The sequence below is a fragment of the Carex rostrata genome, chromosome 5 (genome assembly GCF_964058835.1).
Source record: "Carex rostrata chromosome 5, lpCarRost1.2, whole genome shotgun sequence".
NCBI lineage: Eukaryota > Viridiplantae > Streptophyta > Magnoliopsida > Poales > Cyperaceae > Carex > Carex rostrata.
Window position 1 is genome coordinate 12,014,023 of NC_135922.1, and position 15,997 is coordinate 12,030,019.

At 33.3% G+C, this 15,997-nt stretch overlaps 1 protein-coding gene and 1 pseudogene across 3 annotated transcripts in view; both read left to right on the forward strand.

Moving 5' to 3' along the window:
- LOC144554075 (glucan endo-1,3-beta-glucosidase-like) overlaps nucleotides 1–14,817 on the forward strand; it is an 83,908-nt gene extending 69,091 nt beyond the window's left edge. For 2 of the 3 annotated variants that reach the window (XM_078302299.1, XM_078302298.1), the window contains exons 2-3: nucleotides 13,525–13,783; nucleotides 14,002–14,817. In XM_078302299.1, coding sequence (XP_078158425.1) covers nucleotides 13,525–13,783; nucleotides 14,002–14,668 — 926 coding nt within the window. In that variant the 3' untranslated portion in view covers nucleotides 14,669–14,817. Of the gene's footprint in view, nucleotides 1–12,950; nucleotides 13,156–13,524; nucleotides 13,784–14,001 lie in introns of those variants that run through there. The other variant, XM_078302297.1, reaches the window with a different exon arrangement.
- LOC144554084 (glucan endo-1,3-beta-glucosidase-like) lies at nucleotides 5,720–7,760 on the forward strand (annotated as a pseudogene).
- Nucleotides 14,818–15,997: the final 1,180 nt, after the last annotated feature.

Below are 15,997 nucleotides of genomic sequence, written 5' to 3' on the forward strand. Positions count from 1 at the left end.
AAAAATAAAAAAGGTTATAAAACTGTGAACTATTATATAAAACAATCTACATATCATGTAAAACTGTAAACTATATTCTGTAAAATTATGAACTATATAATGTAAACCTTTAAACATCAATAGTAATAGATATTGTAAAATAATGCATATATCATGTAAAACTATGAATTATACCCAGTAAAATACTCTACATAACCTTTAAACCTGAGTTATATATCATGTAAAATACTGTATAGATCCTGTAAATCTATTAGAAAAATACTGAAAATTTAAATAAATATTAGAAATAATTGCAATTTTTTTGTAAAACTATTTCAAGAATCATGTATAACTAGTGCAAGAATCTTATAAAACAATTACAAGAATCCTGTAAAACAATTGCAACAGCTATAATACTAACTCAACAAGATGCATGAATTGATCAAGATATGTAAAATAAAGATATGAAAACAAATAAAGATATGAAAACTAGTGCATAGATCTTGTAAACTATTGCATAATAAAGATTAATTAAGATCACAATAGATATGATCCTCGATTTAATTCATATAACATGTAAAAAAATGATATAAATAGATGTAAATAGAAGAAAATAAATAGATATAAATAGAAGAAAATAAATAGATGTAAAAGAACGATCTAGACATATCTAAATAGAAAGAAACAACTAGAAGAAACAACATACCTAATCTGATCGGACGTCGCAATAGCGTTGGAGAGGTGGTGTGGGGGATAGGGAAGTGGTAAGCTTTGACGAATACTATAAAACAACAAGATTAATACTCCATATCGCCTCTATGTCATCTCTCTTCTCCAGATCGTCTCCTCTTATCTTCTCCAGATCACCTCTCCATCATCTCTTACATCCAGATTTTCACAAGATCAATACTGTAAAATCACAAGATTCATATTGTAAAACTACAAGGTGAATACTGTAAATGACCAATACTCTAGATCGCCTCACTTTCATCTTTCCTCTATATCGCATCTCTCAGATCGTCTCCTCATATCTCCTCCCTATCGCCTCGCTCTTATCTCTCTCGTCCAGATTGCCACAAGATGCATATTCTAAAACCACAAAGTGAATACTGTAAAACAACCCAATAATGCTCCAAATCGCCTCCGCCCTTATCTCTCTCCTCTAGATCACCTCTCTTAGATGATCTCTTCATATCTACGTGGTTAGAGCAATGATTGGGCCGACAATTGTTGCGGATTCCAACGGCTCGCGCAGCTTGAAAGGACACACATGACACGAGGAATAGATGGAGAAGAGGAAGAGGTGGAGAAGAGGTGGAGGGACAGAGATGGGAGGCGGAGGGATGGAGGTGGGTGGCGGAGGCGGCCGAAAAGAAAGCAACGTGAGAGGTGGAGTTCTCAATCTAAAAAGGGTTTTGTTTTTGTGTGGGTGAGAGAGAGAGAAACAGAGTCGGTCCTGAAGATTTTGAGGCCCGGGGCAAAAAAAAAATTTGGCCCTTATATACACAATTTTTTTTATTAATATGCCAATAGATTATTAAATTTGTAAACTAATAGTTAAAAAGTTCTAAATGAATCAATAGAAAGTTAACATCCAATATGAAAAAATAAAAGCACTTTTCCTATCGTCATACTAAAACGTTGCAACTTGCATCACATATTTTTTTTCATAATTCAGATGCAAATTTTTTATATATAGAAATTATTAAATTCAGTAGTATGAAAATAGAAAGAGTATCTCGTTTTCAATAAATATAGAAAGATCAGATTTATTGAATCCGATCCAATGATATGGAGATGACTCAATAGTTTCTATTCATAACACGATCAAATGTGGCGCACCTTGATATTGTTGCCTTATGCCATTAACAACCCCCACATTAAATATATATAAAATGTAGTATGGTAGCTAGAGTGGAAAAAATAGCACAGCGGAGCCGGCTCCATCACGGAACGGCACGGTTACGGCATGAAACGACATGGAACGTGTTTCTGTTCCGTGCCGTGACCATTCGCGCATCGTGACCAGCTTGTAGAAAATTTGACACGGCACATCACGTGAAAGATCCGGTCGCAGCTAGCACAGCACGGCACATAATCACGCGAGTCACGTGTAATTAGGACCGTTAGGTCTTAATCAAATGGTGAATCTTGAATAAACTAACTTAAATTATGAAAAAATAGTTAAACGTGAGAAACGTGACCAGTTACGTTTGGACACGGTACACGAATAGTCACGGCACGGCACGGGTCGCTGTTCACTTGGTTACGGTATGACATGGCATGAGACCAAAATCACAGCGTGTTAGTAATGTGACGGCGCACGACACGTTTTTTCCACTCTACAGGTAGCCACAGCCTCTATGTATATATTGCTCAGTATAACAAATTTCTCTTTTGCCTTTTCGGGTTTCTACGACTTTCACACGGAGAGAAAATATCAATTATTTACTTAATTATTTCATGTAAAATAAGTCAAATAAACTTTCTTACTTCTATTGTTCAGAATAGATTATATGCAGGATATACTATAATTTTACATAACATTGTTAATATGATATTAAAAAAATTAAATATCATGAACGATAAATGACAAGTATACAAATCGACATCATGAACATAATCAAAGCTTCTTATGTATATATTGTACTGATTTCAATTCTTTAAATCTATTTCGTTGTGGGAATAAAATATCTTCATCATAAGCTTATTTATGAAGATTTTTTTAGCCAAAAAACTTGGTGATTTTAATCAAGCGAGAATAAAGAAGTTTATTCTTATCACGAATTATTCCGTGCATGTATATGTGTAGTCTTTTGTGTGCGGAGGCTCCAAGTTGATTTCTATTTTTCTGATTTGTCTGATGTGGCTGCATGAGTACATCTTTTGTATGAGTTGAGAGGGATCCATCGATTACATCGATCATGGCTGCATGACTACATCTTTTGATTCACGCGCCTGACGCAATCTATGACAATTCTAGCTGTACTAGCTATTGGATAATTAGAGGAGGGTTCAAATGCACTCAAATTTTTGTGCACCCAAATGCACCATATATTTCAAATCCTTTTTCTCCGTTTTCAAAGTCCGAATGGTCAATCCGAACCATTAGATGCGATTTATATATTAAGATGTGCTTGGAGACCAAATTTTACATTTTTTGGAATTTTTTTACTATTTATTAAGCCACTTTGAAAATCGCTGATTTTACATTTTCTGGACCATTGGATTAGCGATTTTTCAAAGTGGCTTAATAAATAGTAAAAAAATTTCAAAAAAATTAAAATTTGGTCTCCAAGCACATCTTAATATATAGATCGCATCTAACGGTTCGGATTGACTATTCGGACTTTGAAAACGGAGAAAAAGGATAGGGTGCATTTGGGTGCACAAAAATTTGGGTGCATTTGAACCCTCCTCGGATAAGTAATATGTCAATAGATGTTATACTATTTTGGCCCTTATATACAACTAATATTCTTTCTGGGCCTCCTTGAATTTTGAGATGTTATATTATTTTGAACTCTTATATACAACTAATTTCTATTTTGGGTCCTCTTGAATTTTGAGGTCCGGAGCCATCGCCCTGGGTATCCTGGACTAGGGTCGGGCCTGGAGAGAAATATGAGAAAAGGAGAGAAAATAGAGAAAGTTACTTACAAGATTGTTATGAAACATTATTCAAATATTTGTGAAAAAAGTGTGGACAAAAGGTTGTGGATAGAAATATTTTCTCTAATATTTTATAATTGATTACAATTTGTACAAAAATAGTTTGTATGGGAACCAAATGTAGTCCTTAGGGACTCTTGATGTATATACTAGTATTACAGCGAACAGTACCATAATTAATCTTTTTTTAAGTCATTTGTTTAAAAGTTATGTCCTTACAACTTAGTAACCATGTGATCAAGGATTGGACTTATATTGCCAAAACTCTTGATTATGATCTAATTTGGACCAGAATTTCATACAAACTAGTTGTATTACATCCAACATATGAAAAAGGAGTTCCTATGTGATCCATGACATGATGCCTCTTTGTTAAATGTCTCCAACATATTGCATCTCCAATAAAAATACATTTGATCAACATATATATATGTGGATACATAATAGAGAATAAAATTTTCCTTTAAAATTTTCGTCAAAAAATTATTATAAAATATTTATGCATAAAATTAATTGAATCTGTATATTTTTTATACGAACCATTGAAAATCAATTTTGTAAAAAAAAATTATTGCATCTTATATGAATTTACGTTTGCTCTGATACACAACTACAACTACAACTATTTTCAAAACAAAAAATCAAAACAAAACAAAATATGCTAATTCTGAAAAAAAAAAACTGGGTGGTTGCTTCCCCTAGTTGTGGCTTGTCCGCTCTGCCTAGATGCAGCCTTGTCAAAATTCAAAATTCTGCAAAATTGTGGTATTTTGGTTTATTCATTTTTGGGGTATGGTATTTTTAAAATTTTCAGCTCTTGGTGAACTCAAGTCTAAAACCCGTCAAATCGACTTTAAATGACAAATCCGTACAGTTGAAACCCGCCTACCTTACAAGTGATGCATCTACATGTGAAAATTTTTAATTTTGAAATTAATTTTGCAGAGTCAAGTGATAAAAAAATGTTCAAAAAATGAATGTATTAAAATTAATTTATTAACCTTCTAATTTTGACCGCTTCACTTTATGCTAAATTAATTCGAATATTTAAAAATTTCATATGTAGACGCATCACTTGTAAGGTAGTCGGGTTTCAACATTTCGGATTCGTCATTTAAAACCGATTTGATAAGTTTTAGACTTGATAAACTTAATAATACCCTAGTTCTACGCTATTTTTATGTACTTTCAACAAAAGTATTATGCACATACGCTGATACGCATTTGGTGAGTGCTGAGAGATTTTGAATATATATTGTATATGTTGTCCTCAAATTTCGTACCTCCAACAAAAATTTAATGTTAAATTTGTGATTACCAGCAGCTATATATATATATATATATATATATATATATATATCCGGTTCTTATATTTCAAGTTATATGGAATAATGCAATGTTTTGGTGTGAATTGTGAAATGAAAATTTTGAGTTAAATTTTATGAGATGTTAGATATGTGATTTTTTTATGATATACAATTGGTGATAATTTGTGCATTAATTATTATTTTATGTGGAGATGGGCTATGGTGCTTCTAGAAGTAAAATGAGTATTTTACTTCACACTCATATTTTGTGATTTTAAAGTTCAAAATGTCGATTCAAACCATTCAAGTTGATATCCATATTAAATTGTGTTTGGAGATCAAATTTTACATTTTTTGGAAATCTTTTACTATTTTTTAGAATTTTTGAAAATCTCTGTTTTTGATGGTCTAGAATTCTCTGAAAAACAGTGATTTTCGAAAATTCTAAACAACATAGTAAAAAATTGTAAAATTTGGTCTCCAAGTACAATTTAATATGAAGATCAACTTAAACGGTTTTGATCAACGTTTTGAACTTTAGAATTGAAAATATATATGTGAAGTAAAACACTCGCTTTACTTCGCGAAAGAAAGTAACCCAACTCATTTTATGTGATGTACGTAATATAATTACATTTATGAGAAGTTGAAAATAATTTATGCGATAACAATGTATAAAATTACTATATTAATTTGGGCAGTCCTCATATTTTTTTTTTTGTAATGATAAGCGAGGTAAGACGCTTCGAAATGAGGTTAACACCTTTACACAACACGTACAGATGCTTCAACATTGCGTATTATTATATTATCCTCATATTTTTCTTTTTGGGTAAACTTTGCATGTTGACATTCCTTTTAAAAGTAAATCATGATCGGCTAGTTGCATTTTATTTTTATTTTTTTTCATTTCAACTAAAACAAAATATTAAGTATTACTTTATTTCTTTTAAATTTACATACATAGTCTAAAAAAAATGTTTATTTTGTTGGTATCGATGGATGACTTATTATTTGTATTATTGATGCTTCCGCTGTTGATTTTATTCATTTAGCTTTTCGAGTTTAGGAAAGTTCGTAACCATGTGGCGGGGATTAATCACGCCTAAATCGTAATTCTAGTTCTGGTGTGACACTAACTATCTCCAAATGAAGTAAAAGATTTTAGATATTTCTTATAATATACTTGTTAACCTGGCACTTGCCAGTTAACCATCAAAAAAAAAAAAAAAGATTTTAGATAATAATGGAAGCATGAACACAATCATGATAACATACATAAATATACAACATCAATTGCATTTTATTAATCCTTTTAATTTCAATTTCAAGAAAAATAGATCCTTAAATTCCTCAATTATCACAGCCGGTGGGCAATCGATAGGCGTATGCTATGGGATGCTTGGCAACAACCTTCCTTTGCAAGCTGATGTGGTGAAGCTGTACCAGTCCAATGGCATCACTGGTCTGCGTATATACGGCCCCGACAGTGCCACTCTAATCGCACTCAAAGGCACCAATATCAAGCTCATCATGGATGTCGCCAACTCCGACCTCGCATCCATTGCTTCAAGCGCTTCCACTGCTGCATCATGAGTGATGAAGAATGTCCATTGCTTCAAGCGCTTCAAGTCGGTAACATTATTTGTATTAGCTGTATCTTATATTAATGCATAATTAATCTAAAATATTTTACGGATTGGTCATTGGCTTGATAATTTGCAACATGAAACAATTCAGTTTGCTAAAAAATTAATGGATGGAATTCCACTATATAGGAGAATCTATCACTTGAACGCTAAATACTAAACTTTACAAAACCACAACTGCATAACCAAGAAGAAGATGCTCAATTTCCTATATTTCATGATCGATATCAATCATTACTAATATGTGCCTGTCGCTCATAACAGATACATTGCAGTAGGCAACGAGGTAAGCGGGAGTGATGTCTCAAAAATTCTCCCAGCAATGAAAAACATCTACAGTGCACTCTCCTCTGCCGGCCTTCAAAACTCAATCAAGGTCTCGACTTCGATCTCCTTTGGTGAAGTGGGTACCTCGTATCCTCCTTCACATGGTGCATTCTCTCCAAGTGCCTCATCATATATGGCATCCGTGGTACAATACCTTGCAACAATAAATGCAGCACTCCTGGCAAATATATACCCCTAGCTACATCAGTCATGTCGACAGCCAAGGATCGATCAGCCTTGAATATGCATTGTTCACCTCGCCTGGCACCGTGGTGACTGATGGGTCGAACAAGTACCAGAATCTTTTTGATGCAATGGTGGATGCGCTTTACTCAGCAATGGAGAAGGTTGACGGGTCGAATGTTGGTATTGTTATTTCTGAGAGCGGTTGGCCATCAGCTGGCAGGACCGCTGTGACAGTAAGCAATGCGCAGAAATACAATCAGAATTTGATTAATCATGTCAGTAAGGGTACGCCTAAGAAACCGATGGCTTTGGAGACTTACATCTTTGCAATGTTTAATGAAAATCAGAAGCCAGCGGGAGTAGAACAGAACTGGGGCCTGTTTTATCCAAGCAAACAGCCGGTATACTCTATTAGCTTCAATTGAGAGGATTATGATTCATCAAAAGAAAGAAGAACTATGTTACTATTTGGCACACTGGAAATAAAAGATTAAATAAATAAAAGAGGATAGAAGAAAAAAATATTAAGGCTCTTGTGGAGATATTGAATATTATATTAGTATGATGATTTTATGGAAAAATTGGATATTTAAAAAAAAAAAGTGAGGCTATGTTACTATACATAGCGCGGATTGGTCCGTACTACGGATCAATATTTTTGTTTTGAAATTCTAACAGTCGATCCGAACTGTTCAACATGGTCTCTATTTTAATATGTATTTGTTAACTAAAATTTACATTTTTTAGAATTTTTTACTATTTGTTTAGATGGGAAAAAAAATCACTGTTGTTGGATCGATGGTCCGGAATTTTCATATCAAGTGATTTTCTACCTATCTAAAAAAAATAGCAAAAAAATTCTTTACAAGTACATATTCATATGAATATTATGTTGAATGATTTGGATCGACCGTTAGGATTTTCAAACCAAAGATTTGAATTCATAGCGTGGGCCAATATGCCCCAAATTATAACATATCAAATATATGTAATAATTAGTTCGGATTTCAGTGTACCATAGCCTAACTCTTTTAAAAATTTATATGAGCACACTGGAATTAATTATCCCTAATTACATATATATGCTTGACAAAAACACAGTTCTTGCTCTCAGTCTAATTACATATATATATTTGTATTTTTTTAGGTTTACTGTATGTTTGACAACCCCACAAACGGCAGTATGGGTATTGTTGTTATCCGTATATTCCCTTCTTCTTGCACGGAAAGCTGATAACAGTATCTACGCTACGTACAATACTTGCACTGTACTCACAGGAGACCATCAAAAATTAAATGTGGAAAAATAACTTTTTGTGGGGATCGCAAAAACTCCACAATTCGAATTTTTTTTCTTCTGAAGTATTAATATCTATGCACATAAGCATTTATACATATATACGGAAGTATTTATAGCTATGAGGTGAACAATTATTTATTGTGCGGGTACTGTAGCACGGAGATAATAGTACCCTCAGCACTGTACCCACACTATACCCACGGGGGGACCACCGAAAATTAAATGAAGAAAATTAACTTCTTGCAGGGGCTGCAAAATCTCCACAATTTTATGTTTTTTCCAAATTATTAACACCTACGTAATTTTTTCTTTCAAATGAAATCCATGATGATGTACTTTTCGACTCATCATCCCGCAAGTATTTATACTTCGCTGTACAAGTCTTTATACCTATACTTGCAAGTATTCTTTACATATGACACTGAAAGTATTAATATCTAGGTATTGAAATTATTTATACTTATACATTGAAATATTTTTGTTAGAGGAAGGGTGACGCGAGGATAATTGGAGAACTCGAAAATGAATAATCATAATAAGTCATGCATCAAAGTATTTATAACTACGAAAATATACATATCTAAGTATTTTTTACATATGACACTGAAAGTATTAATATCTAAGTACTAAAAGTATTTATATCTATGCTTTGAAGTATTTATTTCTATGAAGTAAACTTTTTTTGTTAGAGAAAGATTGATGCGAGAACGAGTGCGAGGATTGTAAAAGGTAAACTATATAATTAGTGGGGACTAGAGAAATGATGCTGCTCAGATTTTAAAATAATAATTAGTTGAGACTATATACAACAAGAATGAGACACCTTTCGCGAGGATAAAAAAGTGACTTTTTGCGACGGACTACTCTCATTCTTCAGCTTTTTCTTTTTGCGACGGTACTTTTCGCGAGGGAGTACCGCCATAAATTTACTTTTTCTCTCGCAAAAAGTATCTACATTGTTGTAGTGATATATATATATATAATTAGTGGGAACCATAATACATTATTTCTCTAAGTGTGAATACTGTAGCACGAGTACTGTGCGGGTACTGTAGCACTAAAATAATTATTCTTCTGCACGAGGTCAAGTCTATAGCCATAAAATAGTGCGTCATATTCTTGTTTCCTAATATCTAATTCGGTGGTCAAAAACCATCAAAATTTTTGAATTTTGACTCGATCGACCTAACATACAAGTTTGTTTCTATGCATGGAATTTCTGCAAAACAACGAGAGAATGTTAGAGAAGGGGTTCTACCTTCTAACTAGAAGTGATCCACTATGGTTATAAAATAGACAACACTACAAGTGGTACACTATGGATATAAAATAGACAAGCCTAAGGTCAAGTACGGATTACAAAATTGTGGTCCAATCGTAATAGATGGGCTAGACTGGTAGTTGGGCCTCTTCATACACACGTTATATCGTGCAGATCAAGTTTCTATACATGTGAAATGGGATGTAGAATTTTTGCTCACATTAATTGCATCTAAATTTGGAGCTGTACCACCTGTAATTAATGTGTAATTGTGTATGTATTGTTAATTCACCAACATATATCACCAAGTAAATATTCCTCACAACATTGTATTGACAATATAGAGTAGAACTAGGGTGTTCTTAAGTTCACCAAGCTCCTTAGTGAACTCAAGTCTAAAACCAATCAAATCGGCTTCAAATGACGAATCCGAACTGTTAAAACTCGCCTATCTTACGAGTAATGTGTCTACATGTGAAAATTTTAAACATTTGAATTAATTTAGTATAAAAACAAGCGGTCAAAAAACGTTCAAAAAATGAATGTATTAAAATTAATTTATTAACCTTCTAATTTTGACTGCTTGACTTTATATTAAATTAATTTGAATGTTTAAAATTATCACATGTAGACGCATCACTCTTAAAGTAGGCGGGCTGCAATGGTTCAGATTCATCATTTGAAACCGATTTGATGGATTTTAGACTTGAGTTCACCAAAGGGTTGGGTGAACTTAAGAACACCCTAGTTCTACTCGACAATATAATCACCCATTAATTATGCCCCTTTCTAGTTTGTAATTTGAATTTTTTTAGTCTAGGAATTGACCTGTGAAATGGAATTATGTTTACCATTCTCATGTGTATACCATATGCATCTTTAAAACATTTATTGCTAATAGGCACAAGAACAAATGTAAAAATTTCTCTTCATATCATCTTTTGATCAATTATGCACCTGCCAGCACTTCCATGTTGAAGAAGCGCCACATATGATACTTTCTATTTTCCTTCTTCATTCCATGTCTCGGTGGCTTTGTTAGGAACAGTAAAAGTTAGGCAAAGGGATTGACCTTGCTTGTATATATGTAGGAGGTCGCCGTCTAGATTTTAATTAGTTTTTGTATTTTCTGATAAATCTAACTGTGATATACCAGGCAGACTGGTAGTTGTTCTTCTGTACTAGATCCTGTACATGTATGAGAGTGACCTTCAACAACAAATTGTAATGTATACTATTTACACATAAATATATGGAACATAACTTTTTTTTTTTGAGAAAAAATAGGAGTCATGCTCCCATTTAATTGATAAAAAGGTTGTTACAGGGTGCCGTAAGAAAAATGGAAAAACAATGTAGCTCATGATGATGAGCTTAAGCTAAAAAAGAAAAGAAAAAAGAGGTGCAGTAAGTAAAGTAAAACAGAAAGGGTCAAAATGGAAAAATAAAGAAATAAAGAAAGAAAAAAAGAAAAATTGAAACAGAATTGCAGTGTGCACCTCCTTGCTTGTAGCGATGCAATCTCATGCATTAATTTTTATCTGTGGATATTGATGTTGCACCGCTATTTACTCCCTCAAATCTCGCACTGTGGCTGTTGAATTTCTGAATATTCTAGCTCACCGTTCCCTCCAAATTATGAACTGTGCTATAAGAAACAGGGATCTCTCATTTTCATAGTACACGGTGCTTAATAATGCCCCAAGTGATGGCTGTCTTGTGTGAAATCTGACTTTCAATTCTTGATACAATGCCCGAGTAAATGAGCAATCATTGAGTATATGTGCACTGTTTCAGAGTCTACTTGACATAATACAAATCTGTTCGCCCCAGCCTTTTCTAATCAGATTGTCTAGTGTTAATATCCTGTTGAGTGTTGCTAGTGTTAATATTCTATTTATTGATGAACAATAAATAGATTGAACTAATGTGATGTAACTGCCCTGTTTCTTATTATATGATAATATGCTTTTATGACAAAAAAATGTACACATAATTATCATACATATACACTATGACATCTTCTAAAGTGATGAACTCTGTTAGTTGGCTTGTGTCATATATACTTGCATGTCATCAAATAAATTGGTATTACAAAACTAAGCAGTTGCAGTCTGATTGGGCTGCCAGATGACCTGTTTTCAGATTAATCTCAGAGAAACATTTTAGTACAGCACTCAAATTAATCAGTCTTTCAAACTAATTGACTAGCGGCTCATGAGATCCAAAATGTGGTCCGATGAGCACTGAACCGAGAATCTGAAACAGCTCCATCATGAAAATCAAGGTTCTAAATAGCGATTATAGCGGCATAGCGGAGAGACAAAAAAAAAAAAGCTATTGTGAATAGCGTAGCTATAGCAGAAGCTATCATACATAGCGATTTTCCCTTTTCAAATTTTATATTCTATATTTCTACTAATTATCAACATAATTAATATTAGATAATTGATATAACAACTAAATGACAACTAATCTAAGTCTATACTTTTTATCAATTATCCAAATAAGAAGAAAAAAATAAAATAAAAAAAGTAATATTATTTAATAGTTCATACTTCATAGTATTACATATTATAGACAAAGAGCGATTAATTTTATAAGGTAAATGAAGTCAATATACATATTTAAACATTTTATATATTATAATAATAATCAAAATCAACTTTCAATTGAAACAAATGATAATAATTTTATAAAGGAATACTATGTGAAGAGCAATCAAAATGAAGCTAGAATTAATATTTGAATATTTCTCAATACAGAATGAGAGAATAAATCACAAATAAACAAAAACACATAGTTTGGTTTAGCATACTTATTATAAAAGACCATGTAGCATTAGAAATAAGAATAGAAGTATAGAAGTCCGTATAAATTGTAAAAAAAAGATCATGTAACATAGCGGTAGCTATAGCGGGTCACATATAGCGGTAATAGCAATCAGCTATTATAGCTATAGCGGTCGTAGCTGAGTTAGCGCACTTTTATCTCATAGCTTAGCGTTTATGGTCCGAAAAAGCTATAGCGTAGCTATAGCGATGCTATAGCTAGCTATTTAGAACCTTGATGAAAATAGTAATTATATTTGATCAAGTGAGACCGTGGTTACAGGAAACTAGTGTTTGTAGAGGATCCATGGGACTCTTGGAAAATTGCAAATTGACAATGCTTCCAAACCTTAATTGGCGCTGGATGTGCTAACTAAGTATTGTCCTATACTCTTTTAGTCCAGCATTGAAATATATGGATAAAGATGAAATTATTCTTGCTCTTTCCAGGGTTGTCTATATAAGGAGTTCAGACGAATCGATTATCCATAACAAGGATCAAACTGATTTCCATTTTAAGAAATTGAAATAATTGAACAAGAGTGAGCTTATTGTATCTTCTCCATGGCACATAGATCAGATGCTCTTTCCATGGTGGCGGTACTCGCATTGCTTGTTAGCATCCTTGCTAGCTACCCCAGGAGTCTCTCTCCTCTTTCTTTCTTTCTCTATTGCTCACACACACACACAAACTTATTGTGCCATCTAGACTTGCTAGAGAGCGTATATCATCGATAGATTATTGATTACATAGTTAAATTTTGGAAAACAATATCAATTTATGAAATATATATATATATATATATATATCTATAGCATCGGTTCCTAGCTTGGTATTACAAATCCTTGTACATCAGACGTGAATGTCCATTTAAATTTCAAGAATCAACCAAACAGATCCTTTAATTAGCTCAGTTATCACAGCTTGTCCCATATAGACTATAGAATCATCACAATGCATTGCTTGAAAACAACCTACTGAAAATTACATATATACGTCATACTTCTGCAGGTGCGCAATCAATAGGTGTATGCAACGGGATGCTCGGTAACAACCTTCCATCAAAATCTGATGTGGTAAAGATGTACCAGTCCTATGGTATCTCTGGAATGCGTATCTACAACGCCGACAGTGCCACTCTGAATGCACTCAAAGGCACCAAAATCAATCTCATCATGGATGTCGGCCTCTCTGATGCTTCGAGCTCTTCAGCTGCTTCCACCTGGGTGAACAACAATGTCAAACCCTATTACCCTGATGTCTCTTTTAAGTACGGATCTGAGTATTTTTTTTTCCATTCAAAATTAATAATATGAGTATTTTACTACAAGTTCAGTGCAAATCCTAGAAGAAAATCCTAAAATTTAGATCTCAGAATATTTTATTAGTAATTAATATTAGCTAAAAATTCATAAAAAATTATTTGTTCATCACTTCATTGCTCGTAAAATAACACAAATGTTAATATATGTAATGTTCCTTCAACAGATACATTGCAGTAGGCAACGAGATTAGTGGTAGCGACGTCTCAAAAATCCTCCCAGCAATGAAAAACATCTACAGTGCGCTATCCTCTGCCGGCCTTCAAAACTCAATCAAGGTCTCGACTTCAGTCGCGACTAGTGTATTGGGTACCTCGTACCCTCCTTCAGCGGGTGCATTCTCTTCGGATGCTTCATACATGACATCAATAGTACAGTACCTTGCTTCAATAAATTCACCCCTCCTAGCAAATGTATACCCATACTTCAGTTATGCCGGCAACACAGCACAGATTAGCCTTGACTATGCATTGTTCACCTCGTCTGGCACCGTGGTGACAGATGGGTCGAACAAGTATCAGAATCTCTTTGATGCAATGGTGGATGCGCTTTACTCGGCAATGGAGAAGGTTGGAGGATCAAAAGTTGGTCTTGTTATTTCAGAGAGTGGTTGGCCATCGGCTGGTGGAACTGGCACGACAGTAAGCAATGCGCAGAAATACAACCAGAATTTGATTAATCATGTCGGTAAAGGCACACCTAAGAGACCAACAGCCTTGGAGACTTACATCTTTGCAATGTTTAATGAAAATCAGAAGGCGGCGGGAGTAGAGCAGAACTGGGGCCTGTTCTATCCTAACAAACAGCCAGTGTATTCTATTAACTTCAAGTGAGAGGATTATGATTCACCAAAATAAATACAATAACTATGTTATCATCAGGCACACCTAAGTAGTAGTGTATCAAAACCTTATGTAATATTCCAATAAGTGCTTGTATCTTGAGTTTTTACTGAATAAGAGGATATAAGTTTTTCTAAGAATGAGAGAAGGATCAAAGTTCTCAAATTAATAATACCCGACTGAAAACCATTGAACTGGTTTTGGAGCTGTATCTCTCAATCCCTACGGAAAGTACTGTTTTTGCCGAATAAACTAAACCTATGATTATGAATAAAGTTGATATTTGAATTATTATTACTTCATATGAATTGCGAGGTATATATATGAGCAATTTTGGGCTACGATATTTTTATTTGTACGTACATTACAATAAAGTAGACACTTTTTGCAAGAGAAAACGCATTTATGACAGTCGTGCTTTGCAAAAAGAAAAAAACTGAACAATAAGGGTTGTCCGTCGCAAAAAGTCATTTTTTTGTCATCGCGAAAAGTGTCTCATTCTTGTTGTGAATATAGAACTACATATCACAAAGAGGATTTGAGATCATCCACTAACGTGTTTACTTGTGTTACTTTGAAATTTGACAATTTAAATATGAGCAAATACTTTGTGGATATTATAAATATAACAAATAATAAAATTTGATGTAACTTTTTAATTTTTCACAAAAAGATTTTAATCTGCAATAACATATTTAATGGTACTGTTTAATAAAATATGAAATTTAATAGAAAACAGATTATTTTATTAGACTAGCACTTATAACATTCCTACACATAATTTGTTGCCGACAATTGTTGGCAACCTTCAAAAAAAAAAAAAAACTTTCCTACCAATATTATCCTATTTTTTTTAAAAACTTTTTGGACAGATTTCAATATTTTCTATTATAAACTTAATCTATTATTAATAATCCAAATCCTCACAACAAAAAGATACAAGTACATTAGTGTTGAGAAAAGAGATTAAGAAATAATATGATTAGCCTCAGAGCCATTAGGCATTTTGTCATTATCGGCTAATTAAAAAATAATAACCCTACCTTGTAACAGAAATAGCAATGAGCCTAGTTTCAGCAGAAAGGCTACAATTTACCTTTTTTTTTTTTGGAAATAGAGCAGTTGTTGTACACTAGGCAGCAGCTAGTGAGATAGGCAACGGTTAGTTTGGTGGGGCATATAAATAGGCTTGTAAAGAGGTTGCAAATATCATGTATACTAACAACATCAATTTCTCTTTTATTCATCATTTCCAGTAAAATTCAACAATTATTTCTTTGATTAAGCAAACAATGGATCCAATATTCTTCTAATGGAATG